At 40.3% G+C, this 27,968-nt stretch overlaps 3 protein-coding genes and 1 long non-coding RNA gene across 8 annotated transcripts in view; 3 read left to right on the plus strand and 1 right to left on the minus strand.

Annotated features, from left to right (window-relative positions):
* LOC113029487 (gastrula zinc finger protein XlCGF8.2DB-like) overlaps positions 1-6,515 on the plus strand; it is a 62,808-nt gene extending 56,293 nt beyond the window's left edge. Inside the window, exons 1-3 of one of the 2 annotated variants that reach the window (XM_026180376.1) lie at positions 2,008-2,037; positions 3,000-3,185; positions 4,589-6,515. In XM_026180376.1, coding sequence (XP_026036161.1) covers positions 4,624-5,742 — 1,119 coding nt within the window. In that variant the 5' untranslated portion in view covers positions 2,008-2,037; positions 3,000-3,185; positions 4,589-4,623 and the 3' untranslated portion in view covers positions 5,743-6,515. Of the gene's footprint in view, positions 1-2,007; positions 2,038-2,999; positions 3,186-4,588 lie in introns of those variants that run through there. The other variant, XM_026180375.1, reaches the window with a different exon arrangement.
* LOC113029466 (gastrula zinc finger protein xLCGF3.1-like) overlaps positions 1,993-27,968 on the plus strand; it is a 73,916-nt gene continuing 47,940 nt past the window's right edge. For 3 of the 4 annotated variants that reach the window (XM_026180342.1, XM_026180341.1, XM_026180343.1), the window contains exon 1: positions 2,005-2,164. The gene's annotated coding sequence lies outside the window, so the exon portion shown is untranslated. Of the gene's footprint in view, positions 2,165-27,968 lie in introns of all 4 variants that reach the window. The other variant, XM_026180344.1, reaches the window with a different exon arrangement.
* Positions 10,771-17,934, plus strand: LOC113029507 (zinc finger protein 91-like). The gene is made up of 4 exons (XM_026180396.1): positions 10,771-10,783; positions 12,858-12,963; positions 13,886-14,566; positions 16,229-17,934. Exons 2-4 carry the CDS (start codon positions 12,946-12,948, stop codon positions 16,844-16,846), a joined length of 1,317 nt encoding a protein of 438 aa, XP_026036181.1. The 5' UTR covers positions 10,771-10,783; positions 12,858-12,945; the 3' UTR covers positions 16,847-17,934.
* On the minus strand, positions 20,834-27,960 carry LOC113029514 (uncharacterized). The gene is made up of 5 exons (XR_003273426.1): positions 27,533-27,960; positions 23,765-23,917; positions 23,245-23,349; positions 21,771-21,839; positions 20,834-21,664 (listed from the first exon to the last, which is right to left on the minus strand). It is a non-coding gene; the product is annotated as an uncharacterized LOC113029514 (long non-coding RNA).

Below are 27,968 nucleotides of genomic sequence, written 5' to 3' on the forward strand. Positions count from 1 at the left end.
TCAATGAAAGATTACAATGATAAATCATAAATGATACAACAGTAATATTGATTATGAATATAAAATAATATTTCATCTCGACATTACCCACCTCTGTCCAAGAGTGAATGTTAGAACAAGTTCAGAATCAGCAACTGACCTCACAATAGTGTCAGACTCATTGGCAGGTATTTGTTCATGGCAGGTACTGACCGTAGGTAAAGACCGCTATCCTATGACTGAGATAGAGCTGAATGTAGAGAAACATGACAAAGGGGGTGTTTAGAAGTGGTGTTGCAGTACTGCTGATTGGTAAACATTTAGATTAGTCAGTGACCAGGAAATACAAAAGATTGATATAAATGTTGAGGTTGCTGATTAAATTCTTCTACTTGTAATGCAGTCTCAGAGGTGGCAAATCGGGCGATAAGGTCTTAAGATCAAGCTTTTATATTTGAGGCAATTAGCCAAAATAAAGCCCATCTTATCAAAGGAGTGTTATGAGACAGCAATACATGCCTTTGTTACATCTAGGCTGGAATATTGTAACACACTTTATTGTGGGGTTAGTGATGCATCCGTTGTTGTGGAATAATCTGTCCTTGCACGTTAGGCAGGTCTTTTTTCTTTCTGAGTTTAAAACTTATCTGAAAACATACTGATTTGCTGAAGCCTTTGGCACTATTTTAAGGGGTTGACTCAACTTTCTTTAAAAACATTTTTAATGAAATTATTTTATTTTGTTTATTTGTTTATTTGTTTAAATCTACCTGTATATATACAGTACTTTTTAAAGCGCTATATAAACGTTAACATAAAACCATATAAATAAAGCTGGTACGGTCAGATGGATGGAATAAACGAGGAGTATGGATGTCCAATCTTGAGGAATGGAGAGGCAAGAGCAGTAAAAAATGAGGAGAAGGCAAATGTGTTGGCAAAAACGTTTGTTAAAATCCACAGTTCAGGCAATATTAGTGAAGAAGGGTGAAGAGGAAGAGTAATGCCATCATAGAGAATAGGGCTTTACTGAAACAGATAGAAGATACGGATGATTTATTAAATCACTTTAAAAAAGAGGTTGTGGTTGTGCCCATACATGAACCAGGAAAGGATGATACAAATCCAGGAAATTACAGTCTCATAGCTTTAACATCTGAGTTGGGAGTTCGCCTTGTAATCGGAAGGTTGCCGGTTCGAGCCCCGGCTTGGACAGTCTCGGTCGTTGTGTCCTTGGGCAAGACACTTCACCCGTTGCCTACTGGTGGTGGTCAGAGGGCCCGGTGGCGCCAGTGTCCGGCAGCCTCGCCTCTGTCAGTGCTCCTCAGGGTGGCTGTGGCTACAATGTAGCTGCCATCACCAGTGTGTGAATGGGTGGATGACTGGATATGTAAAACGCTTTGGGGTCCTTAGGGACTAGTAAAGCGCTATATAAACACAGGCCATTTACCATTTATCTTTAAAATTACGGAGCGAATAATAAATGACAAATCAATGTGTTATATAGAAAATAAAGGATACATATCTAAACATCAAAGTGGTTTCAGAAGAGGGAGAAATACAATGGATAAAGAAAGGAGGGGACGATGCTTGTAATCAAATTCAAAGGAGAGCAGGAGAAATGAGGAGCACAGTTTGGAGTAGGCGCGAGGAGGTGGTCATTTCTAGAATAAGGTTTGGACATACTGGTTTGAACACAAAACTATTCATGACAGGGAAACATGATGCAGGGAAACGTGATCACTGCAGAGAAGGGTGAACTATAGAACGTGTTAGATTACACTGTCAGAAATATCAGGTGGAGAGAAGGTAACTGATCCAAAACCTCAGTAACATAAAAATTAAACTGGATCTTATTGATTTACTGCAAAAGGACTCAAGACGTGAGTGTTATCAGGCCCTATTCCACTTTTTAAAAGAGAGTAAACATTTGAGGAGGGCTTGAGGGTCGACACTCCATACCAGTTGGTGGCAGTAACGCACCATTTTATTGTTTGCAAACCGCCAATAAAACTTAAGAAGAAGAAGAAGCAGGGGAGGAGACGAAGAAGAAGAGGTGTGCGTACTGTGCTCTTTGCTGTGTCTTGCCACAGTTTTAAAAGTAGGGCACTTGTTGAAGAACCCGTATCAAAGTATTGTGGCGACGCCTCGTGTTTAATGTAATTGATGAACGGCGTGTTGTGAGGTGTGTATTGCAGCTGCGAAGACGAACGTTCGTTCTCCTGTTATGCTGGGCTCACACTGTGCGATTTTTGGCCCATTTTGAGCCAGTTTTTGAGTCGTGCGACCGTTTTGTCGATCGGCCCGGTTTTGGCCTTCATCGTGCGTCGTGTAGTATACGTGGGGGTAACGAGAAGCGATTAACACCTCCGAGCAGCTCCCGAACATAAATCGCTTGGTCGGGAGGGTGTCACCGCAGCTTCTCGCACTGCGCACGCGCAAACACAACAACCGTGAAAATAGTTGGATTTACATTGCTGCTCAAACACAGCTGATCATGTTTTTCATTAGCAATTTAGCAAAGTTGATGGTGGTGGTGTGTCTGTGTGAGTGAAAGGCAGAGAGGGAGAGCGAGCGACAGAATTTCTGTTATAACCTTCATTTTATGGACGCACAGTGTGAGCACTCGGGTCGCATCAGAGCATCGGGCCGTATAGTGTGAGACTCTGCATCGTGACCTACGAACTTCTAACCCCTGCGAGTCAATCGTGCAGTTCGAGCAGAAGCTGAATAATGCGACTGAAAAAATCGCACAGCGTCTGCCCAGCTTTAGGTTACAGCTGGTAGGAAGGTGCGTTCAGTGTGTCTTTGTAAATTTAAGTTTCCATGTCAAACGACATGAAACAGTTATTTCTGGATGCGCAATTGTTCGCTGAGTTTGGTAACAATGTGTTTTTGTAAACAGCGTGATGATTTAAGTCATTTAATCTTTACAGAATATGTCAGCGAGGCTAATAGAGCAATATTTTTATGTTTAGTAAACTGACGTTTCTAAATGTTAACTGCTTTTATTTCATTAGTTCTGACGAGGACAGCTGAATGATGTTGTTGGTGAGCTTGGATTAAATAATCTCTAAACAAAGAACTTGTCCTCGTGGTGACTGACTTGGGGAGTGGAGGTCAGTGAGCCCATTGTCTCTGCTGGTCCGACTCCAACTACAAAGCCGGCCCGCTCGCCCCCTCCTGAGTCTGAGAGGAGATCCAGAGTAAGTCAGTTATAACTACACTGGTTGCTTAACTTCATCATTTTCTACAGGGTCTCTCTCTCTTAGCTCACTTTGGTTTGATTTCTGCCTTCTGTTTAGCCTCTCTGTTTGTCTGCCTCAGTACCTTAATGTTTTATCATTTGAGTTACACTCTTTGTTTCCCTTCATATGAAGGTGATGTCTGTGGAGTGATCATGACTTCATTAAAAATCCTCTGTTTTCCTTTTCCACTTCTCTTTCATATTCTTTCTGTTCTTGTGTAAGCTGCTAACTCTTGTGATGGACATTTCTTTATTTTATGTGTTGATCATATGTTTTGACAATATCACTTTAGTAATATCTATAGTACATTTTGTGCGACTTTGTTCTACACATAGGAAAACATCAAATATGTTATTCCACACACAGATGGGTATTGTGAGTGAGTTGGACTGACACTCCCAGGCACCATGAGACATGAGGCAGTAGAGGTGGGAATCACCATACAACTCACGATACGATATTATTGCAATTTTTTAAAAATATTTTGCGATATTCAGATTCTGTACATAAAGGTCAACTTTATCAATATTCATTTTATCTAATAACAAAGTCTCGCACTCAGTCTTTCTCTCATTTCAGTTTTATTGTTGACAAACTGAACGGTTTGTATTACAGTCTAGTCCAACTTAACTGAATGCAACCATCTGGTACAATTATAGCAATTTATGAAAACTATGCAGCCCCTTCAGCAACTGAAGAATTTGAAAGTAAATTAAAACAAAATCTAATTTTACATTAAATAAAAAAGTTTTAAACTTAATTAAAATAAAACATGGCTTAAATTAAAATAAGCAAACTGTCATGTTTATTGCTGCCAAAAAAAAAAGTTAAACACATTTGGACAGTGAAGGAATGTCAGGATTCTTGCTCAGAAAAAGGATCAACATGAAGTCAGATCATGTTCCAGTCCACGAAAAAATTGTTTGTAACAAAATATCGATTCCTGCTGTCCCTGTATCGATACATTATTAGCAAACAAAATATCACGATGCTACACAGTATCGATTTTTTCCCCCACCCCTATTAGGCAGATAGTGAGACTCCTCCTTATCTCCAGGGAGGAGGTGTTGAGATGAAAATATTTGAAGTGCCTCAATTCTATGCTGTATATGAACTAAAATGCCATATAACCGTATAGTGTAGTATTAAGTGGACATGGCCCTGAAAAATAAAGACATTAGACTACGTGTCCTTGGGGGGTAGAAAGCTGTAGACCAGCGGTCCCCAACCTTTTTTGCACCACGGACCGGTTTATGTCTGACAATATTTTGACGGACGGCTTTGTGAGGTAAGAGGGGGCACTTGTGGATGAGCTGAAGATATAGACCTGATGTCACTGTTTGGGTTCTTTGTCATTACAGGAGAAAGAAGTGAAAGCAGGCCCAAACCTGAGCACATGGATGACATCAACCAAAAACATCCAGCACCAGCAAGTAAAGATGAGCCAGCGGCGATCCCTGTGGAAAAGACTTTTCCTGCTATGAAGCAGATCAGAAGACGCAAGCGCGCCAACGGGGAGGACAGAAGCTTGAGCTGTGATCAGTGTGGAAAGTCTTTTACTCAGAAAGGTCACTTGAAATCACATCAGCTGATCCACACCGGTGTGAAACCATTCAGCTGTGATCAATGTGGGAAGACCTTTACTCTTAGATGGAGCTTAAAATTACATCAGGTCATCCACACTGGATTTAAAGCTTTCAACTGTGATCAGTGTGAAAAGTCTTTTACTCTGAGATGCACCTTAAAAAGACATCAGCTGATCCACACCGGTGTGAAGCCATTCAGCTGTGATCAATGTGGAAAGACCTTTAGTCTAAGATGCAACTTAAAAAAACATCAGCTACTCCACACCGGTGTGAAACCATTCAGCTGTGATCAGTGTGGGATGTCTTTTACTCGAAAAGGTCACTTAAAGAGACATTATATGATCCATGTTGGAGGTAAATCATTTATCTGTGATCTGTGTGGAAAGGCTTTTATGGATAGAGATCACTTAGAGAGACATCAGGGCATCCACAGTGAAGTTAAACCTTTCACCTGTGATCAGTGTGGAAATTCTTTTACTCAGAAGAGCAACTTAAAAGCACATCAGCTCATCCACAGTGGATATAAACAGTTCAGCTGTGATCAGTGTGGAAAGGCTTTTACGTCTATGACTGGCTTAAACTCACATCAGCTCATCCACTCTCGAGTTAAATCATTTGTATGTGGTGACTGTGGAAAGGCTTTTACTCGTATGACTAGCTTAAAATCACATCAGCGCACCCACTCTCGAGTTAAATCATTTGTATGTGATCAGTGTGGAAAGTCTTTCATCCATTACAAAAGTCTATTGAGCCATCAAAAGACCCACAAAGTGTCCTCCTGTGAGAAAAGTGGCAGACCAATGGGACATTACCCTGACAGGGTTCATTTGAACACAGTGGGAGAAACGGGGGTTCTGAACAAAAGTTCTTCTGGATGCTGCGTCAAACTTAAAAAGCTTGAGATCAGGCTTCACAGAATTCAGCTTTAATTTCCTGAGAAAGTCAGAGCTTCACTGTCTTTGTAGATCTAGTGAAAACATGAAAGGGTGCAAAAAGAGGCACTGTGGTACTGCATGATGAAGTCAGAAGTGACAGAGAAGTATGTGAGCGTGGTTCAGGACATGTTTGTGTGGTAGCAGTGACTACCACACAAACTTGGGTTGAAGGTGGGGGCAGGATTACATCAATTCTGAGCCCCTTCTTCCTTTTTCAAAGAGAGGGCAATACTCAGGAAAGGATGATGACAATAGAGCTGCAAGACAGGATGGAAAGAAAAAGAGTTTAAGAGAAGATCATGAATGTTGTGAAGTGATCGAGCCGCGATTACAAAATCTTAGCTTATGGAGTTAGTTATCCCAACACAAGTTTAGCAAGTTACACTTCACTGGCTGTGTCCACAAACAGCATGCAGAGCAAACATTACTCCCATCATCTGATCACAAGAAAAGCAAAATGTCAGAAGAGTTCACCTTCTGGGTCAAACTGTCAGACCTGTTACTGTTTATTTGGCTGTTCATTGTGAGGTAATTATCAGTGTCAGTGCTGCGCCACTTCTGTTGTAACTCACAGGAAATGTGTTTTAAATGGGCTCTATTGTCACAAAACACGGAGTGTACAGGTAACAGAACCCCAAAAGCATACTCAGTACACCCAAGCTCAGAACTATGTACAAGTTTTATATAACTGAGGAATCTTCTAACACAGCTAAGGGAACCAAAATTATATTTAAATGTTCATTTGCTATTTCATCTAGGGTTTGAGAGTAACGAAATTTCTATTCTCTGTATGTCCTGTACATGTGGCAGAATTGACAAATAAAGTTGACTTTGACTTTGAAAAAGTAAGGCTCATGCCGCGGGGGACGAGGTAATGTGTAAAGTTTTCAGTGGTCTGTGTTTTCTTACAGGATGTGAGTGTGTTTTGCTCCATGAAGAGACAAACCTACATTCTTTTTTTTATGTTGCAATAAAAATATTTTTATTGCAAGTCATAAATGTGTGTCATTTATGATAAAACTGACTTGCTGTCCCTTTGTTCCCATGTACCTAAGTAATTGTGGGTAATATCTTGATGCATGCTCAATCATCCAGGTAAGGAAATCCCAGAAGTTGATTCTGTTCATCTGTGCATAATGAATAATGAAGGCTGTTAATCATTAGCATGCAAAGTGTCATGACCACTGATCACTAAATCCACTATTGGAGTGTACATTGTCCGCTCCATTCATAGCTGAATGCATCACATTTACTTCTCCACATTTTGTACCAGAAGATTCACCAGCCTTTAGAAGACAGTGGTCCCGAACCAGAAATGGTAAAGTCGCTGTGTATAAGAGCAAGGATATTTTATACAGTGGCTTGCAAAAGTATTCGGCCCCCTTGAACTTTTCCACATCTTGTCACATTACAGCCACAAACATGAATCAATTTGATTGGAATCCCCTTCCCCCGCCACACACACATAAAACATATTAACATAAAAGTGTTGTCGGAACCATACTGAATTTCCCCAAAAACACACACACACACATATGAAGAGAGAGAGAGTATACATAGTATGCAAACGGCTACCAAACAGCCATCATAATTCGTCATACAATGAGAACAGGACAAATCAACAACTGACACTGACTAATTAATATTAAAATCTGTAACATAACATATTGTTTTGAGTTTAGTCCGTTACTGTTACTATTTTTACCATTTCTTCTTGGAGCAACTGTAACCCACATTATTTCCTTAGGGATTAATAAAGTATTCTGACTCTGATTGTTTCAGGATGAGCTGCCATTATCCAATCACACGTCTGCTTACCTGTATCTTTTGCTCGTTTCTCCTCCTCTTCTTTTGAATGAATGAATGAATGAATGAATGAATGCTTTATTGGCCATATGCAGGTTGCCCCACAGAGGAATAGGACCCCCCCCGACTTACACACACAACAACAAGACAACACAAGGGAATACAGTCGGAGACCGGCAGCGTTGAGAGAATAACACTGAAAAAATTACACAACATTGGGAAAAGTACAAGAGGAAAAAAAGAGACCTCTTCACACGCTGGGCAACCTATGGGAGGACAGCATGAGAACAGGAAACAAAAAAACTCCTCTGCACAGAGAGCACATTAATGTCCACATCACAACATCAGAGCACATGACAAGCCACAGGGGATGGATAGGGGGGTGGGGGGTGATTCGAAGGAACACAGCAGTCGTCCTGCACCATGCTATCATTTCAGCGCGGCACGCAGACCCGCTGCCTTCCCCCGCAGGAACAAGCATCGAAGGCGTTTGGAAGGGAGGGGGATGAGTGCGTGCTTATCAGTGTAAGTGTATGTGTGTGTGCGTGTCCATAGTTCAGCTGAGACAGTGTCCTTCGCTGTATCAGGCTAAGTAAACAGTCCTCCAGCCGATCCTGGTGTCCTTCATGGGATGGGAAGAATAGTCATCACACAGTCGTTATCAGGGAGTTGTTTTGGTGGGCTCCAGCCTTGGGCCTAGCAGCTGGCGCCGTGGTGTCCAAATGTTGAATATTGTTGATTTCTCCTTTATGCGAGCAGCGAATTTAGCACTCTGACACTGGGGCCTCGATTTCCCGTTGGAGCGCTGCGAGCCTCCCCATGATGGTATCAAGCTTCTGTTCCGTGGTGTTGTCATTCTTTTGGTTCTGAGACCCCACAGCTGCAGTGAGCCGTTCCGCGATGTTATCCAACTTTCGCTCAAGGGTGTTATTGTGAGCAGGCCCCTCTCTGATGTATCCCATCATACGCTCAATGGTGTTAGTTTGAGTCTTCACGGCAGCTGTAAGCGTCTCCAAGGTGTTAACCATGCTGCGTTCGGTGTGGGAGGCCGCGCCTCGTCCCATCGCTTCAAATCCAGCGGTCAGCTTAGGGGGAGTTTGAACAGCTGGTTCCGCTCTCTTATTTCTCCGATAAGTCAGGGCCAAGCCAGCTCCGATCAGCAAGAACCCTGTTATCATGGCAAGAACCCTGTTATCACCCTTTTCTATTTTTTCTAAACTGAGCACCTGATGGCTTTGAACTTTTCTTGTACATCTTCCATTGGTTTTAATTTTGCACTCCAGTATGAACACCCATCCCTCAACTCGAGGATCACCACAACATAACCTAACAGACCTACACCGTAGTTCACAGATTCCCTTTGTGTAGGTTTTATTTCTGGGATTTCACACAACCCAGGATTCAAATCATGAATACATAATGGGCTTGGATTTACATCATTATGAATGAAATGTGCTCTATCTGGAAGCAGCCGGCCCCGCCCCTTTCGACAGGTTGTGTGTGAGACTTTAAATCATCAAACTGTAAATTATACATTTTAAATTGTTATTGATCCTTTACCCCTGGTCCTAAAGTGTACATTTATTTTCTTACTCTTCTTATATTTATTGTTTGTTTACTTGCACTGCTGTAACTGGAGCCTCGTCGTCTCGTCTCTCTGGACTGTCTGTAGCGGAGATGACAATAAAGTTTACTTTGACTTCAGCAGCGAGCAGGAGCACCGAGGAAAAACATGGGTGCAAATTATAAGTCTGTATCATGATGTCTGGTGTTTTCGTGTTTGTTGATTTGTTTTTATTTTGTTTTTATTTTGCGAGTCGGTTATTAGATGCTGCTCCAGCCGGTCAGAGACTCCCCCGCCGCCCCGCCCTCTCCTTTCTGTGCCGCAAGCAGCAGGCGCACCTCGCAAACGGAGGGCGCCCTTACTCCCAGCAAATGGGCGATAGAAAAACGATTGGTGCCCATGCCATTCCCAATATGCGCTGGCTGATGTTGGAGGCAGCATGAGTATGAGCAATTATTTATTTATTTTTGCCGATGCCCACTAGGGCAACCGCCCGTATCAAAAACCGCTACTGGTTACAGTGATGGTTCATGCACTTCATATAAAAGCAGACCAAACAGATGTGCAGGTGACTTCGGGTCACTTCAGACAGGGTCAGTGAATGTCTCATTCAAAAAACTGTGGGGAATGAAATGGGATAGTCCTTAATTAATACGTTTAAGCCTCTGGAAATAGGGACTGTGTTTGAAGTAAATTAAACATCTGCACTTGATTGGAAATCCGCTGTGGTTTTGTACAGAGGCTAAACTGGTGTATGTGTTCATAATTTGTAAACTGAAGATAATTAATCTCAGAAATCATGACACAATATGGAGCCCGCATAAGCTGCATTTACTAGCATCAGGAATACCCGTCCTGTAGTAACTCAGTATCAGATCGATACTGTTGCGACTTTCATCCATAAATAAAGCCGCGGCCGGCTGAGTTGGTTGTGTCCCTGTGACGCGCCTCCAATAATCCATATGAGTCGGACTTGTACTTTGCGCATTTATTTTAAGAACAAAACAAAAACAAACGTTTGCGCTTTCAATCAATTTACAAATAGCGCATGGATTAACTGGTGTGCCAAAAAATGACGCTCAACAGAAAAGTTTGCCCACATCCACTCACCCAACACACCTGCATCAGGTAAATAGACTGTGACCACACCCACATGCCATCACCTAAGACGCAGGTAAAGCTATACACCTGTGCCACCGTAACAAATAAGCAAAACATAAACATTGACTTTGGCTCTTACAGATACCAAAGCTGTTACGACTCTGCTAATCACAGTTCAATCAAGTTCACTTCTCCATCCCTGAGGGATCCTCTTGGTCATACCGTATTTTAATAAGAAGAATCGGATTTGATATTCTCCGCATGCTCATTGGACAGGAGCCTGTCAATCACAAATTATTAGCCAATGAGCAAGCCGTTTCACAGCCAGATCCGTGCTTCCAAAGTTACGTGGGTTTTCTATCACCAAGATGGCGACCGCGGAAACGCTCGTCCCGATGCTTTCAAACGGCTTCAGAAAACAGCGCGTGGTGTCACCTGTAGCTACGATCGCACCTGACAACCGCGTGAACCACGTGGGTCTCTGCTCCCTGATCTGTTTCCTGTGTTTGGAAAGAGTTGCAGCTTCATCGCGGAGTTTCTCTCGGTTTGTGGGCTCATCTAAAGGTAAGCACCGAGCTAACTTTACTGTGAGTTCAGTTCATGTTGAGTTTAGCTCCTGAATGAGGTCTTCTGCTGCTCTCCTCGGTGTCTGTTCACAGTTTATTGTGAACACGTTGAGAGAAGAGTGAGAGAGTGTTTGGAGAAAAACACCAACTAATCATTAGCTCAGCATGCTGGGAGAAGTTGGAGCAGAAAAGTCTTTTCATTGTCCCTGCAGCTGTTTTTCTGCCTGCACCAAACCTCTACAGCCTCATTTCTATTTGAAGTGATAAAAGGAAATGGATGAGAGCGATCTGCTGCAGTATCAGGGTCACTATAAACTTTATTGTCCAGCTGCTGTGGATGAACACATGAGAGGAAGTGAACTCCTAAAATGATCTGCAGACAGCAGTGAGAGTGATGAGGAGAGAATAGAGATACCAGTAACAACACATAAGACAAAACACAAACTGCAGGAGACAAAAAGAAAGACATGCACCGGTGACTGCGGTCTGTGTGTTGAGGCCAGGAGAAAATTAGGCTTAAGCTGAAATTGGGGAACTCGGCTATCTATACTCCAAAAGCCAGGGAGGTTGTTTGCAGGGGAGTTACTAAATTTTTAAAACCCAACTTGGAAATATCACATTTTTACTTGATAGCAGCAGGTGTTAAAATTATTGGTCATATTTTGTGGCAGGATGCCTAAATAACATTAAATGTTTAAATGTGTCCATTTTAAAGTTTGAGAGCTCTACTGGACAGCTGTGAGGTTACAAATGAAGAGCGTGTTATGTGCAACAATGTAGCAATTTTACTGTTACACTTTGATTCTCTTTACAGACTTGTCATCTGCATTGTATCACCGTCTGATAAGGTCGCTTATTAGAGTATTGTGCACTCATAGGGGTCATTTTGATGCCCGATATGCCTGTTTTTTGTGAGCATGTACAGAGCTAGGAGTAAAAGCCCAGCTTAAGAGGAAGCTGATATTCACTGTTTCTATGTAGCTAGCTACACAAATCTGGTTAATGTTTGCAAACATGCTGTCTTTTAGGCTATATCAGAATCAGAAAGACTTTATTTATCCCCAAGGAGCAATTAATAAAGCCTCACATAGAAGCTGCAACTCCACTGAGCATGTGCATGTGTTTGTGCATGTCCGCCAGACTCAGGGAGATGCACCAATGTGCTATGGGAGGGGTGAGATGGGACAGAAGACACACCGAGTTTAATAATAACAAAGAACGCAGCAGTGACACATTAACACATGTGGATTAAAAAAAGAGGTGTGTGAAGACGTGCTCATTGCATCATGGGAAGGCCTTAGCAGCATGAGCCTGTTGCAGCATAACTAATGAAGCATTCAGGGTCACTTGATCCAACATTAACTATAAGTTTTATTAAACAGGAGAATTTTAAGTAAGTTTTTTGTTATTCGAGTTTTTATTCGGGAAATACAGGCATGAATGCACTTTTGGCTCATCATTTCATCATTTTAAAGTAACAAAACCGAGAAGGAAAGAAAAATGTCTGGGCCTTGTCGTACAATGGGTACACTAAAGTTTGACTTTGCAAAAAACTGTGTTTCAGGCTAAAAAGTTCTGTGGTTCAAAAAAACCTATGAAAAGCACTTTTTTATACTTGTGTTAGGTTTTGTATAGAAATGACACAAAATTCAATCTCGGGCTAAATGTGATGTAAAAAGTTTACACTGACATCCATCTTGATCAAAGATGAGTGTTGTGAAGCTTATCTCAAAAGTAGAATCTGCCTACCAAATCCAAACTGGGAGCTAGTTCTGCAGCAGAGAGGGGCAACAGGAGGTTGAAAGCTGAAGTCTCTGCCTCCCATTCTACTTTCAAATATCATAAGAACGGCAAGTAAACCTGCAGCAAAGTGGTCTGCAGTGAAAACATGGTATTTTGAGGTCATTAAGATGGGGCCGGATTATTCAAGACCTTGTATGTGAGGAGGAAGATTTAAAATTCACTTCTCGATTTAACAGAGAGTCAATGAAGGGACGCCAGTGTAGTATTCTCTCTCTTTGTAGTCCCTCTCAGTAGTCTCGTTGTCTAATAAAAATCTGTTCTTTGTCCAGCTGATCAGCAGGAGGAGAAGAGTCTGACGGAGCAGCAGAGAAAGATTTTCAGCTATTTGGTCTCAGCTGACTCACTACAAAGGAAACAATGAGTTTTGCAGAAAAGGTGAGAAAAATATCAGTTTCTCTGTTGGTGAATCTGGGTGCACTTCATCGGCTCTCAAATCTAAACTGGGAGCTGGTTGCACATCGGCTGCTGTGTGTTAGCCCCAGGCTACACATTCATACCTATACAAACAAGAATCAAGTTAATAGATGAAATAAGAAGATCACACATTAACAGGACACTAAAATAGCAGATTAAGAAATTGAAATTCATATTAAACCCCCAAATTTTAAATGTAATAATTTCCCATTTAAACATAATCTGATCTACAAACATCTGAGTGACAGCCCTGGTCTTTATGAGAAATATTGTGAAGTCTTTAAAGCTCCCATTTCGACAATATCATAGGATTAAAACAGTGGAGTGCCACCCAACAACTCTCAGCTGATCATCAGTGAAATATGACTAGAAGTAGAGAAAATAAACAGGATAGTAGCTGGATACGTTTTCATGGTCCAGTATTGTTCTGATTTTCTTTTTCCCCTCCCTCTGGCAGTCAGGTAATTTTCTGGGTATTGAGATTGAGTTTGTAGCATCGTGATAATCCTGCTTTAATCAGCTTCACTCTACTAATTACTGCTTGTTCTGGGTGGGGATGAGAAACATAAGAGAGATGATATTTACCACTTTTAGTTGCTTCTTTGTCATAAGGGGTCTGGTATAGTTTTAATTAATATCTCAATCTAAACACTAGGTATAGCCATTTACAGATATTCTAATGGTTAAGTTATGGAAAAATGAATAATTGATAGTAAAGTATGCTCCTGTCACCAGAAGGTTGGGGTAATCCACAAGGTATTTGGCAACTGCCATGATTCAACATCAGGTTTAAAGCTCGTGTTAATGGAGGAAGTTTGAAGGTTGAGTTTGTTCCACGACTGCATTTCACTCACTGCCTCTGTTTGTATCTCTGTCACTGCAGGACCAACATGGAGCGAGAAGTCAGCGCTCTCAGGAGGCCGACAAACCTCACAGAAGAAAGAGAGACAAAACATACACCTGTGACGATTGTGGGAAAGGTTTTACCTGGAAGGTCTCATTAAAAAAACATCAAGTCATTCACACTGGAGAGAGACCGTTTAGCTGTGACTTGTGTGGAAAGTCTTTTAGACAGCCTGGAAGTTTAAAAAGACACCAGCTCATTCATAGTGGAGTTAAAGAACATACTTGCAATCAGTGTGGGAAGTGTTTCTCTCGGAAAGAAGGGTTGGAAGAGCACAGACGTATCCACAGTGGCGTTAAACAGTACAGCTGTGATCAGTGTGGTAAAGTCTTTGCTCACCGTAGCGGCTTATGGACTCATCAAGTTGCCCACTCTGGAATTAAGGCATACAGCTGTGAGGTTTGTGGAAAAACCTTCAGCCAAGTAGGGCACCGAAATGCACACCTACGCATTCACACCAAAGAGGATGTGTACTACTGTGAACAGTGTGGAAAAGTGTTTATGACAAACAGAGACTTAAAAATCCACAAATTCACTCACACTGGAGAGAGACCTTATAAATGTGACGTGTGCGATAAGGCTTTTAAAGATCCAAGTTCCCTCAAAGCGCACCAACAGATCCACACCAGGAAGAAACTCTACAAGTGCAGTTACTGCGAGGTATGTGTTTACATTTTTATCTTGTAATTTTAGTGTTTGAACAACTCTGCTTATTAAATTTTGTTACAATATTAGCAACTATGCTGTATGTACAGGAGATTCATCACATTTCAATATCATTTTTTGTTTTGTTTCTTTCATGATTAGGTCAACAAAACAAACCTTTATGTAACTATATTATTTAATGGCACTTTCATGGTGTTAAAAGATTATTTCTGTAAAAATGTGGCTGTATGTGAGTTTACAGTTACTCATTTTCTGTCTGGTCTACATAGAATAAAAAGAATTGTAGTGTCATTATAAAGATATAAGACTTAAAAAACAACCACAACTAAATAGTCTACTCTCAAGTAGGCTGTTTGCCTGTGATGCCACTGCTGGTTGTTAACATTAATGTTTTCATAACACTTCCATTACAGCTGGTAAGTGGGCCTTAGAAACTGTCCACACCTAAACTTTTGAGGCACAAATTCTTCTGTCTCCGTTCAAAACACATTTTAGTTATCTTTGACGCACCTGATGGATTTACTATGAGTGAATTTCAACCACTGTCAGAGATCAAGTTTTCCGCTTCAGCTTCTGTACGAGGTCATATAAAAATGTCAACCATAAAAAGATCCCCATGAGTGCCACCTAATCTAATCGAAGACATTGTCCAATGATGATAAAGTGGTGAAATATAAAGAAAATAAAAGTGTAACACTAAATTTCTACATAATTGTAAAAATATTAGATTAATATTGCAAAGAAACATTAAGTTTGTTATTTCAAGTGACAATTTTAGAGTAATGGTGCATTCACTGGTCGTGTGCGCATTCGCACCTCGAAGCACGTCCAAAGCGAACTGGTCAGGCTTTAAAATATGCAATTTTCATGCCCGTGAAGCGGAAATGTGGGAGGAAGTAGTGCCAGATGGCAGCTGTCGATCTAGCGTTTGAAGAGAGGGTCTCCCTTCTCTATTCACCGTGGAGAGCAGAGCAGCGGCGTAAAGGACGCTTTACACATTAGTCATTACAAAAATTTATTTGAAACAATATTAAGATGCTCAAACTGAAAAACATTAAACATGAATATATAAAATATAACTATTTACAGAGAGACAGGAATAAAAAGGACCCAGCTTAAAGTGGAAGAGCCTCAGGGAGAAGGAGGAGAAAAATAAGAACATTGTTTCTGCCCTGGAGGCTCCTGATTGGTTTTCGCGGCGCGACTTGACGCTGGAGTTCAGATTTTTCCAACTCAAGCGGTAGACGCAATAAGCGGGAATGCACAAAATGCACCACACAAACTGCAGTGCGTATTTTACTTCGCGCTTCAAACGCATCAGCCAGGCTTCTTTTTGCGCGAATCAGGCAGAAAAGTGTTTTTTGCGATGCAAATCTGTCGCGCTTCATCACGCTCCTCCATTGACTTTACATGTTAACCTGAAGCTCTGGTCGCTTCTAATGCGTTCGGTGTGAACGCATTAGTTGAAAGTACATGAGTGTTATTGTTGTATTCTTTTTGGTATACCTACAATAACTATATTTTACTTTTTAGTTATCACTGACATAGTAAAATGTAACTGGACATTGGCAGAGATTCTCTTAATTTCAGGCAACCTTCAGGAAAAAGATTTTGAAGAAATTCCCTGACTCTGACTGTGTTTGTGTCTTTGTTTAGAAGCAGAGCGACACAGATGGATCCAGTTCTCAACCCTGTCATCACTGTGGTGGTGGGAAAGCGTTTCATTGTGACATTTGTGGAAAAACTTTCAATTGGCAAAGGAGCCCAAAAATACATCAACGTAGACACACTGGACACAAACTCAAGTACTGCAAAGAATGTGGGAAAGGCTTCCCCACAGCAGGCGAATTAAAGCGCCATGAACTCATTCACAGTAGCATTAAAATGAACCTCTGTGACCAGTGTGGGTCATCCTTCACCACTGCAGGTGAGCTTAAAGCTCATAAACGAGTCCACACAGGAGAGAAACCATACAAGTGCAGACACTGTGACAGAAGCTTCTCTCGTGCAAATACTCGTAATGATCATGAACGTACACACATTGAAGGAAACTTCAGCTGTGACCAGTGTGACAAGAGCTTCAAGAATCTCAGTTCATACTCCAAACACAAACGATCGCACTCTGCAAATAAGCTATTTCAGTGTGACCAATGTGTAAAACCGTTCACTTCATTATCTGCTCTGACCAAACATCTGCATGATCATGCAGGACTAAAATCTTTGCTGCCATTGGATCACAACAAATCTGAACAGACAGAAAGAACCTCTTCCTGATCAGGCTCCACATAGTTCTGACTGTTTACCCCTGTAAAGAGTCAGCTAATGTCACACCTGGTTCTTATGACATAGCTATGACTTTTGGACTGGCAGTGATACTCTTTGTATTTAATAAGTGGCAACCATTGAAAACTACGGACATTCACCACCAACAGGAGGTGCCATATGGGTTTAGTGCTATTTGGACCAGGTGGTAGTCAGAGGCCCTGGCGTTCTGAGCTGTGGCATACATGACTAACCATGGGACCAGTATAATTTTAAATTTGAACTAGACCTGGGCTGTACTTCTGTGTAATACTTATTTACAGTGGTGGCCCGCAGAAGTAAAAGCCTTTGTCCCAGCAATCAGTTTACTCCCTTCGAGCAAGTGCTTTGGCCACAGTGGGAAGGAAAAAGTCCCTTTTATGAAGGGAGCTGGGATGAAGAAGAGACATAAACATGCTGTGGAAGAGAACCAAAGATTAATGAAAGTTTTTCATTTTAACATGGATGAGTTGCTCAGTGGAAACCAAATGTACCTACAAATAATCGAATCTAACCTGAACCTGAAGCCATTCGATATTTTATTTTGATAAATATGGCAGCACTGAGACTCATTTCCTGACTCGTTTTTTTCAGTTAATTCAAATGATTTAATCTTTTAGTTTTGGTTTCTAATTTAGGCTCAGTTCGTTTCATGTAACCTTGCCCACATGTTAGTTTGTAGCTATATTTAATTAACTTTAAAGTTTGTCTTATTAAATGTTTCGGTGTGAAAAATAAAGAAATAATCGTATATTATCGTTACAGCCATTGGACCCATCCTACAATCCTACACTCAATCCTGCTTATGTTGGTGACTTTATTTCACTCAAGGTCACTTTAAATCACTCATACTGTAAACTGTAAAGCTGCTACGTTGGTCATTTTAAACCACTTCAAGGTCACTTTAAATCACAATTCTAAATTGTAAAGTTAGACTGAAATTAACCTTTTTTTTTACCTCAAAGTGTATATTTACTCCCCTTACCTTAGTCTTATAGTGTATATTTATTCCTACTCTTCCTATATTAATTGTTGTTCTTTTTGCACTGAATGGAACTGGAGCCTCGTCGTCTCATCTCTATATACTGTACTGTATATAGCAGAGATGGACAATAAAGTTTACTTTCGCTTTAAAACGAAAAACTATTTCAATGTCTTTTGCTCTATAAACGTGTCTCATGCAGTCTGGTTCGCCTCGAGGTCAATCCAAAATTCTCCATTGATTAGTGCATTGGGGCAGTAACTGAAATTAGCACGGTTAACAGTGAAAACCTTATGAATCTATGATGTATCCATATCAAACATGTAGTCCTAATCCGCCCTGGGTCCAGCATCTGTAGTTTGGTTTCACCAGGTTGAGGAGGTTTGGCCTTTTTCTCGTCTTTTTGATCTGTAAACGGGAGCCTGATAGACAAGTGATGGAAAAAGGTTTGAAAATCAACTCTGTCTCATGCATGTTTTATTGGTGTCTATTGACATACAGTAAACATTTTTTGTGTCTTAGATAAAAGAGTTCAATCCAAAGTTAAAGCAAGATTCAAGTCCATAAATTATGAAATAACTGATGGTAAAATAAAATTAACTAGAACTCAGAGTAGAACTTATAAAGCCATAATGTGGTGTGAAGATAAATAAATAAATAAATGAAGTTCCATAACCAAGATCTATGCCAGGGGTGTCCAAAACCTGGCCTCAAGGGCCGGTGTCCTGCAGGTTTTAGATGTATCTTTGATCCAGCACAGCTGATTTAAATGGCTAAATGACCTTCTCGATATTTCTTGAAGTTCTCCAGAGGCCTGGTAATGAAACAATCATTTGAATCAGGTGTGTTGACCCAGGGTGAGATCTAAAACCTGCAGGTCATTGACCCTTGAGGCCTGGAGTGTGCTGCCAGCTAAATCTAAGCTTTATCACTCTGACTTTCCCACACTGTCAAACTCTTTGTGTTATCACTGGTCTAGTTCCGCCTTCACCAGACCAATCAGCAGTCATGCCCCATACTTTAAATCTAACCTTGCATCTGCCATTGGCCTTTACAGACGCCTTTGTGCAACCCACCCCCTCCTCTTCTTTGCCCCTCTTCACTCAGGCTCCATATAAACCACCTTCGTCTCCACCATCAGGATCTAGGCTCTTAGGGGTCCTACTCTAATCCCTTTCACAGCTGGGGTCCGTTCTGCCAAGACATACCATCAGAGGCTAACTGCCAAACACGTCTATCTAAATTATGTTCATCGATAATTCTGTCTTTGACAGAAAAAGGAACAGAAATCCTATAAAGTGAGATTAAATGTGTCACATTGTCAGTAGTTGGTGCCTGCATATATTTCCTCTTCCTGTTGAAGAAAGGTGTAAATCCTCCTTCATTAAGACTTTCTGTGAATCAAGTCAAATGTAGTCATGATGATCTCTAAGGTTGCAGTACAGCAAACCTGGAACAAATGCAAACTGGATTATGGTGAACCTTAAACTCACATTTTAAGATTATAGTCTTTTTACAGCATTTTTACAGCTGTTATTTTAAAAGATTTATTGCAGAAAATTCAGTATTTTTTACTCCTTTACATTTGTTTGACAGCTTTAGTTATTTTCCAAATCAAATTTAACCCAACATCCTGACTCATCCTAGCAGTCCAGTTAAAAGCCCACATTGACTCATCTACTGTTGAAAACATGTCTCACTTTATTCAAAAACTCTTTATGCTGTTTCATTCAGTTGAATAACAGAAAACATAAACTACAGCTCATACAACTGCTCTCATAGCTTACTCAGGTTTAAAAAAATTACAAATTTCAACTTAATGAGAGAAAGAGTTAAAAAAAGTTTTTAAAAAAACACTACCACAAGAAAAACCTCACTGGTGTTAACAAAATTGAACAAAACATTGTGATGTACAGCACACATACTCAGTCCCACCGTCGATGATTTCTTCAGTTCAGTCGATACTTTTCCAGATACAAAATCTGCACGTTAGATTTCCACAGTTGAAATTTTGTGCCCAGCATTAGTTTTGAAGTGTTTGATGATGTAAAGATGGTGGCAGCAGACGGGTGTGCCACAAGGCCACATTAATGTCGAGTGCAACACTTTCATCTTTTCATTACTGCTGATTAGCTGCTAAATGTGTTTATTGCTGGAATTTCAGCTAACAGAGCACAAATGAGAAAAAAATATTACTTGTAGGATTTTTATCCCCCAAGATCATAAGGAATTGTATGTAATTTCACAAAACAAATAGATTAACACCTGAATTGATGTGAGTAACAGAGTTCAGGTATTTGCAGTGTTTCCTTTCACTGCATGCTTCTCTGTGACGTCTCTGACTGAAGTGGGGACAATCAATAGTTTCTTTATGTGCTGATGGAGACTCAGCTGGTGTTTCAAATGTCCTCTTTAGTCTCTTTTCAAACTCCAGGTCTGAAAGGTGAAGCCAATACAAAGTGCCCTAAACCTATATTTTTTTCTCGCTGGCCACCAGGGGGCGATAGTTATGGTTGCAAAAAAGATTTAAGCTCCTGTGTAAATATCTGTCTGCCTGGACCTCTTTAAATTGTTTCCTGGTGAGTTCATGGGCTGATTTGCTAATTTCAGGTCATAGTGAACGAAACATTAGGCCAGGTTTGTGGACTTTAAGCTCAGACAAATGGGAGGTTGCATCATAAATTCTGTGCCAAGTGATGTGGATCCATCTGTTTTGGGACTTCTGTGGAAATAGAGGAGCAGCTGAAAGCGTCTATTAGTTCAACTTTTTACATTTTAGAACTAAACGGTTTTAGCTTATTTTGAGCCACCTATCACACTGGCTATGCCAAACTTGCTTTGTGCACTCCTGTGGTAAGCAAACACCGGTATCGTGTGTGTGTGTATAAGTTAATGGATATTTTTCACTGGAAAAACTTAAGAAAAATAATCACATCAGTGAAACAAAAAGGTAAAAATATGGAAGGAAACATTTTCTTATTGGAAATTAATTCCAAATGAAGTATAAACAAAAACAGGTTTTTCTCTGGCAAAAAATGCGGATTATTCGACCACTGAAAGTCATCCCCAAAAAAGTCCCTTGTTTTTGAGAAAACCAACAGCAGCCGGCTGTTAATGGAAATAACCCACCCCCGCCCCCCAGGTTTGTTTAAATGTTTGTGGAATCTGTTAACATGAGCAAAAGTGTAAAGTGAAGACAAAACCAGTCGACTACAAGCACAGCTGGTGCTTTTCGGGGAAGAGATGTCCCAGATTTTCACCGGCACACTCTGTCTCTGTTGCTCTTTACATATGTGACAGAAGTCATAACTACAATACAAATTGTTAACATGGGGGCTTTAGCAAACTAGAAGTTACCTACACTTGATTCCAGTTGTATCTGTACAGACCCTTAAAAAGCTTTAATGTTGAGACTATACAATGCTACATAACACACCGGGATGCCATTCGTACTGTAAGGTGTAGCAATGACTTACACCTAAAGACATATGCAGAAGAGAGAATCCCACAGTTAAATTTGAACTGTTTCAGCTGAGTTTGGGTTGTGGTCCAGCATAAAACCTGTGCTAAATCAATCCATCTGCTCTGAAGGCACCTTGGAAAATAAGGTTCAACAGCAGTCCTCACTTTCTGACGTGATTTAAATAATGATCTTCAAAGTTTGAAGAGCTTTGAATCATTAACATGACTTCAAGGCAGGTTAGTTGGAAGAATTGTGGTCCAATAACTTCATTTTGGATCCAAGGTTTTCCATCGAGGGAACACCTTTCTAGGATTCGTGACTATTCTCCAGCTGATAATGTCATGACCTGTGGAATATACTTCCATTATCCATGTGTCACCAGAGAAAAGGATGAGTATAACTTGATAGTATAAGGAATAGGGTAAAAACTGATCAAAGAAAAGGTATCTTACTTTAATGCTGAGGGTGGAGTCTAGAATTTTACGTCCAGCCCTTTACTGTTGGTTCTCACGCAAGCATTTCTAAAAAGAAATTTTAAAAAAAAAAGAAGCCAAGTGTTTATGAACTCTCAACAGTGCAAGGCTACAAAAACACAAACCATCAGCTCATCTCACTTGCAGAAGTACAAATAAAAGTAAAGATATGCGATTGCTATTGTGAAATATTAAAAATAATAAAAGTCAAGTGACAGAGGGGAGCAAAGTAGAAAGTTGATGATGCATGGAGCAAGGATATTGAAAGTGGATGAGTAAATACCTGGGGTCAAACATTCAAAGCATCAAACAATGAACAAGAGAGGTGCAGAAGAGAGCGTGGGGAGGGTGAAGCAAGTGGAGATGAGTGTTAGGGGTCATTTGTAAAATAAGGAAGCAGCAACAGTGCAAGGGAAGGTTTACAAGATGTTAGTACGGTCTGCTATGATGCGTATTTTACAGATGGTGATACTAACAAAAAGGCAAGAGGATGGACAGGATTAAAAATGAGTGCGAAACACAGAAAAAATTAGAGAGGCAGGGCTGAGATGGTTTGCACATGTGCAGAAGATGGAAAGTGAATATACTGGCCAAAGCATGCTGAAGATGGAGCTGCCAGGAAAGAAGTAACACCTCATGGATGAAGGTCGTAAAGGAGGACAGTGGGCTGGTGTGACAAACGAGGATGGTAAAGAAAGGGTGAAATGGAGGCAGATGACTAACATAACATCTTATCCTGAGTAAAACACAGAATGAAGGCATGTGAAGTAATAAAAGTTCAGATGTATTAATATGTATGCAGCGTAGTTATGTAGTGGCAGATCATTTGTGATTTATAGTGGAGACAAAGTTTAAAAAATTAGTTTGTAAATGTCCGTCGGGTGTAGTGGTTAACAAATTCACTTGCAAGCAAACAGTCTGTGGGTCAGTTCCAGCCTTGGGGTAACTGCTGAATCAAACATGCTGAGCTACTTGCTGAGGCACCGGAAGCAGTTTCTTTAATTCAAATGTGATTATCTCTGCTAAATGTTTGTGTGTAAACAACGCATATGATTTTAGGCCAAAAAAAACATTTTACTTTTTTCATTTCATACATTTTGGATGTCAGGTTGTACAAGAGTAGTGCACATGTTGGGCCAGCTGTTTTTCCCTGCTTCTAGTTTTTAATATTACAGTAAGTGAGAGGACTTAAAGGGAGGATGCAGATGCAGGCCAAATAAGGTGATGTGAGGTAGACGCAGAGAGAGAACAAACAGATGATCTAACAATAGGTGAGGGAAGACGAGATTTTATACACAAACTGGGCACATTGAAGCCACGTGAAAGCATCAAGACCAGGGAGACAATCAAAGAGGAGTACAGTCAGATCGAAGATAATCAGGAAACTCTCAGAGACAGGGCTTTAAGCATAGGAGCTGCTGTTCACTGCGTATTTATGGGTAATCAAGCTTACTTGACGATTTTATTCTCCAAGTTAAAGTTTATCAGGTCTAGGTTGTGATTCATCAGCAGATAAAGAATCGTGGAAAACTCCACCGCATCCATCTGCAGGTCATCACTGAAAGACAGGGTCAGTCTGTCAGTTCGGTTTAAAGAGACAAATGTAGTGTAGCTGCGGGCCAAGTAAAGAAGAAGTGTGCCTCATTTCTTTAAAATCATAATTTCTTTTACGGCAGCCATGCGTCAATGTGTAAACAGTTGGAGATTTGAAAGATGAACATAGTGAGTGCAAAAGTGCTAGAAAATGTAAATCTGAATTCATATGCTAAACATACTTCAACAGTTACTGTATTTATTCACATGACTGGTTGGTATTTACACAAAAATCCATTATAAGATAAATAAGGATTATAATGAGCTGTGAATCATGCAAAGCTACCCTGATACCATCTCTGAATAAAAACACCCTTAAGGAAGAACACATGGAACAATAAGCTTGTTACAGTAACATTAAGTTGTTACATGGGTCTCACTTTGTAGGTTTGTGGTAATGGCTGAAGTCTGCACTGATGAGGCGCTCTGTGAAACTAGAGCAGCTGGTCGCTCCAGTCTCTGGTATGTGCTGATCTGTGATGCTTCCAAGATGGCATCCATCACAGGGCCTCATTTTGGCACGGCCAGAAAACCTGAACGAGATCAGCGAAGCGAACAAAGGTGCGTTCAGTAAAACTGTGGCTCGCTGGCAGAGGGCCAGGCGGATGATTTAAATCAGTAACAATACCACAGCGTGGAAACACGTCATTACAAGCATATGATCTGCACTGATGATGTTAATCACATAATATCATTGGGTCACTGCCTCCTCAGTATGTGGATACGTGCAAAATGTCCCATTACCTGTTCATATAAACCAGGGGTGCCCAATCCCGGTCCTCGAGAGCTACCGTCCTGCAGCTTTTAGATGCATCCTTGTTCCCACACACCTGAATCAAATGAATGGCTTGTTATCAGGCCTTTGCCAAACATGATGGCATGCTGAAGAGATCAAACCATTTGATTCAGCTGTGTTGGAGTAGGGATGCATCTAAAAGCTGCAGGATAGTAGCTCTCGAGGACCGGGATTGGGCACCCCTGATATAAACAATTTCAATTAAAAAAATGTTGTCTTTTGTTTATCTATTTCCTGTAGCGATTAATATTTTATAATAACATTTGAATATTTATTACTAATAATATAATAATATTTTATATTTTAATGATAATAACATTTCAATAACAACATAATAATTTTTTTAAATTTTTTATCACTTGCTTACACAGTTTGTAAGTCTGTGTGCTTAAACTGAACTGGTATTTGAAGACTGGTATTGAGTCACATCTCTATAAATAGTAACACAAAGACTTCACTACTCTCAATCTTACAATAACAGACTCAGGAGGGGTTGTTTTTTTACTTTCCTGGATGATGTCATGCAAACATGCCACACAAGAACACATTAACCCGGTGCAGAGGATTTAACATTTAAGAGGCCGGTTTCCTTTTCTAACATTTGTACAGTGAACCTGAGCGCCAATTTTTTAAGTGATGCATTCATGCAGAAACTTCTAAGAACAGCTTCTCGTTTACTCAGAAGATTTTGTCAGCGTACCAATCTCAACATCAGTCACCTCAAGGTGCTTTATATTGTAAGGTAGACCCTACAATGTCAAAGAAAAACCCAACTATCATATGACCCACTGATTGTTAAATCAGATATATATGTACACATTTTTTGTGTAAAGACTGTTTGAAGTTATGCCAACAGTTTCCTCTTGTGTTTGAGAAGTCTTCTAACATTGGTTCAATTTAATAATGAGATGAATTATCATGAACTAAAATGCGTCAAAAACACAAATCACTGATTAAGTTATTAACAAAAGTCTGGGTATAGTTTTGTCTTACACTGTGTTGTAGGACTTGAGTTCGAGCTTTTCTGTATGAATGATATGCTTTCTGAAAACTCAATAAAAACACTTTGATTAAGTTATTAACAAAACCCAGCTCTCAGACTGAATCCCTCTATACATGCTAGCATTTCTGTTACACCACTATCGCTCAAATGGTCTTAGATCATCAGGTCGGTCCTTCTGGTTGTTTAAGGGTTAAATATAAAAGCTTAAGTCATCAACAACATCCTTTAAATCGCTTCTAAACACAAAAACCCCAAACGTTTTGTAGACTTGCAATGCCACTTATTTATTGCCCTTATATTATTTTTATTATGGTAATAATATTAATCACTTTACATTATAAACAAAGATGCTTACACTGTAACACTTGAAGCACATTTTATTGATTCTTATCTACAGGCCAGTACTTTGCATGCCTGCACTTTGTTGTACTGTGTTTGGTTACTCAAGCAAACGGAGCTCTTTCTCCACCACGGCTCACGTAACACATAAAAAGCGCTAAACAAAGAAACACGCCTAGCTTCTTTTCCTTTGTCATTCAGACTTTATGGAAATTCTCTGTGTTTGTCCAGCTTTAGTAATCGTATCCTCTACTGTTTGAAATTTTACACTCTAAAGCACTTTTTACATATATTCCACAATGCACACAAAAGGCTTAAGGAAACATTTGCAGGTGTTCCAGTGTCCATCGTTCTGTGTGGGAAAGAAAATGTCAGCCCTGACGACTTTAGTTTTGAAGAAATAAACAATAGTAACATAAAACATGCACGATGGGTCAACTTGGTGGGGAATATTTTCTAAACTGCTGTAATGTTGCATTTAGTCCACTCCAGGCTGAGTTAAATAAAAAAACAGAGCTGATCAAGCAGAAGTCTGTGCTGTGAAGCTGGATGTGGGGATTAGAAAGATAAGAAGATACTGTCCCCATGTAGTGCACAGATCTGAATATTGGGAGCACTTTGTTTTACTAGTAATCTGAGATCTCATTCCGAAACACATGACACGCATAAAAAATGATGAACAATTAAACATCTTCTGTCTACTTTTTAAAAGGTGTATTTTATAACGTATTATATTACCAACTAGATATTGGTTATGGATGACCTCTGGTTAACAAGCATTTTTTATGAGGGTATTTTGAACATGTGGCTCTTGCTCACTGTGATTTCGGAAAAGCATACGGGGTGACTATTTTCACATGAATGTTTTTCAAGCAAAAGAAAACTGAAAAAAGAAAATGCAACAGTAATTCAGCTGTGAGGTTTTTCTGCTTGGGGTGCTTTGGAGAGCAGGTCATCTGCTAATCCTTGGCTGCTGCTGTCTCCATTCTTATGCCTACTAAGTGTCCTTGGGCAAGACAGTATAGGAACGCACGCACGCACGCACACACGCACACACACGCGCACACACACACACACACACACACACACACACACACACACACACACACACACACACACAAATCCCAAATATCTTTGAAATCCAATCCAAGCCTGACAGCTGTTCACAACTTTGACTGATCTTCTTTACTATTTCCTGCTTGTTTCATAAGGAAGAATAACCAAATTAAAGCTCGAGTCTGGAGATTTGTCATGCAGAGATATAGTGGGATTCTGTCTGGAGAGGTCAGCCCCTGCTTTTGATTTTTGAGTTGTCTCTCGTGCAGCCTGAGCAAGTCCAAGCTACACCTACACAGGTCCCAACTAATCAATGTTTGGAAAATAGCATCACTGTTCTTAAAGATCTTAGTGCAAAGATAATAAGACCTGAATTTTTGAAAGCAAGCCTGAAGTTTTTATCTTTAACTGATAAAAACTAACAAGAAAAACAGATTTTTAAGATGAGCTTTATTTTTCACATTTTTTCCTGTTTGTTGTCCACTTAATATACAGAAACAGAGAACCTGCTGCCAACACTGTCTCTGTATTGTGAATGGACTCATAGCCCTCAGCTGGTGTATTGAGCTGGAATCCACAGTCATGTAACACATGAGGATAAGTTACAGTCAGTGAGGCGTGATAAGGAAAACAAACCCTGGGTTGTTAAAAGTGCTTTGTTGTACGGTGCTCTGCATCAGGTCATTTCTCACACAATGCAGTGTGCCAGTTTTATACGTGTTTTTCTCTCTATTGCTTTTCCTTGACACACATGATATTCACATACTACAACATTGTAGATTTGTACTGACAGATTATCCAAAAATACCTGACACTTACTCGTGAGGTCAGAGCTTCTCGGCCCCAGGTGTGTTTTGCTGATAATCCAGCCTCGGTAAAACACGCAATAAAAATAACAACAAAACCTGCTTCTTTCTGCCTGATTGTGATCTGGATTGCAGCAAGTCAGCTTACCCTCTGGTGTTGTCTGGACTTCAGCTTCTCCTCCGACATCACAAAGCGAAATCAGAAATGTCTTCAGTGTTTCACTGCCATCAGCTCTGCTCAACTAAGAAAAATCTGGTTTGTTGACACTTGAGATTCTTGATCATTTGCCAGATTATCTTTGCCTCAACGCCACTCCTACAGTGCTTGTACAGAAGGTAGAATTTCAATGTGGAAATCAGCCAAGTCTCCTCCTCTGATAGGCCTCAGTCTGTGCCAATGAAAACAGGTATGCTGACGTTAAGAGAACTTTCCATTTGTTACATCAGAGAGAGAGAAAAATGATCTGTCACACGCCTAACAAAACTTTGTAGAATTGTTTTTCTTTTTTTACAAAATGAAAAGTAGAATTTCCAGGTTTTGGAGACCCAAACCTTTTCTTTGAAACTTTGAAACAACAGATGTG

The sequence above is a fragment of the Astatotilapia calliptera genome, chromosome 9 (genome assembly GCF_900246225.1).
Source record: "Astatotilapia calliptera chromosome 9, fAstCal1.2, whole genome shotgun sequence".
Taxonomy (NCBI): domain Eukaryota; kingdom Metazoa; phylum Chordata; class Actinopteri; order Cichliformes; family Cichlidae; genus Astatotilapia; species Astatotilapia calliptera.

Coding starts and splice junctions, on each gene's coding strand:
- LOC113029507 (XM_026180396.1), top strand. Junction 14,567..16,228: donor ACAAGTGCAGTTACTGCGAG/GTATGTGTTTAC, acceptor GTCTTTGTTTAG/AAGCAGAGCGACACAGATGG.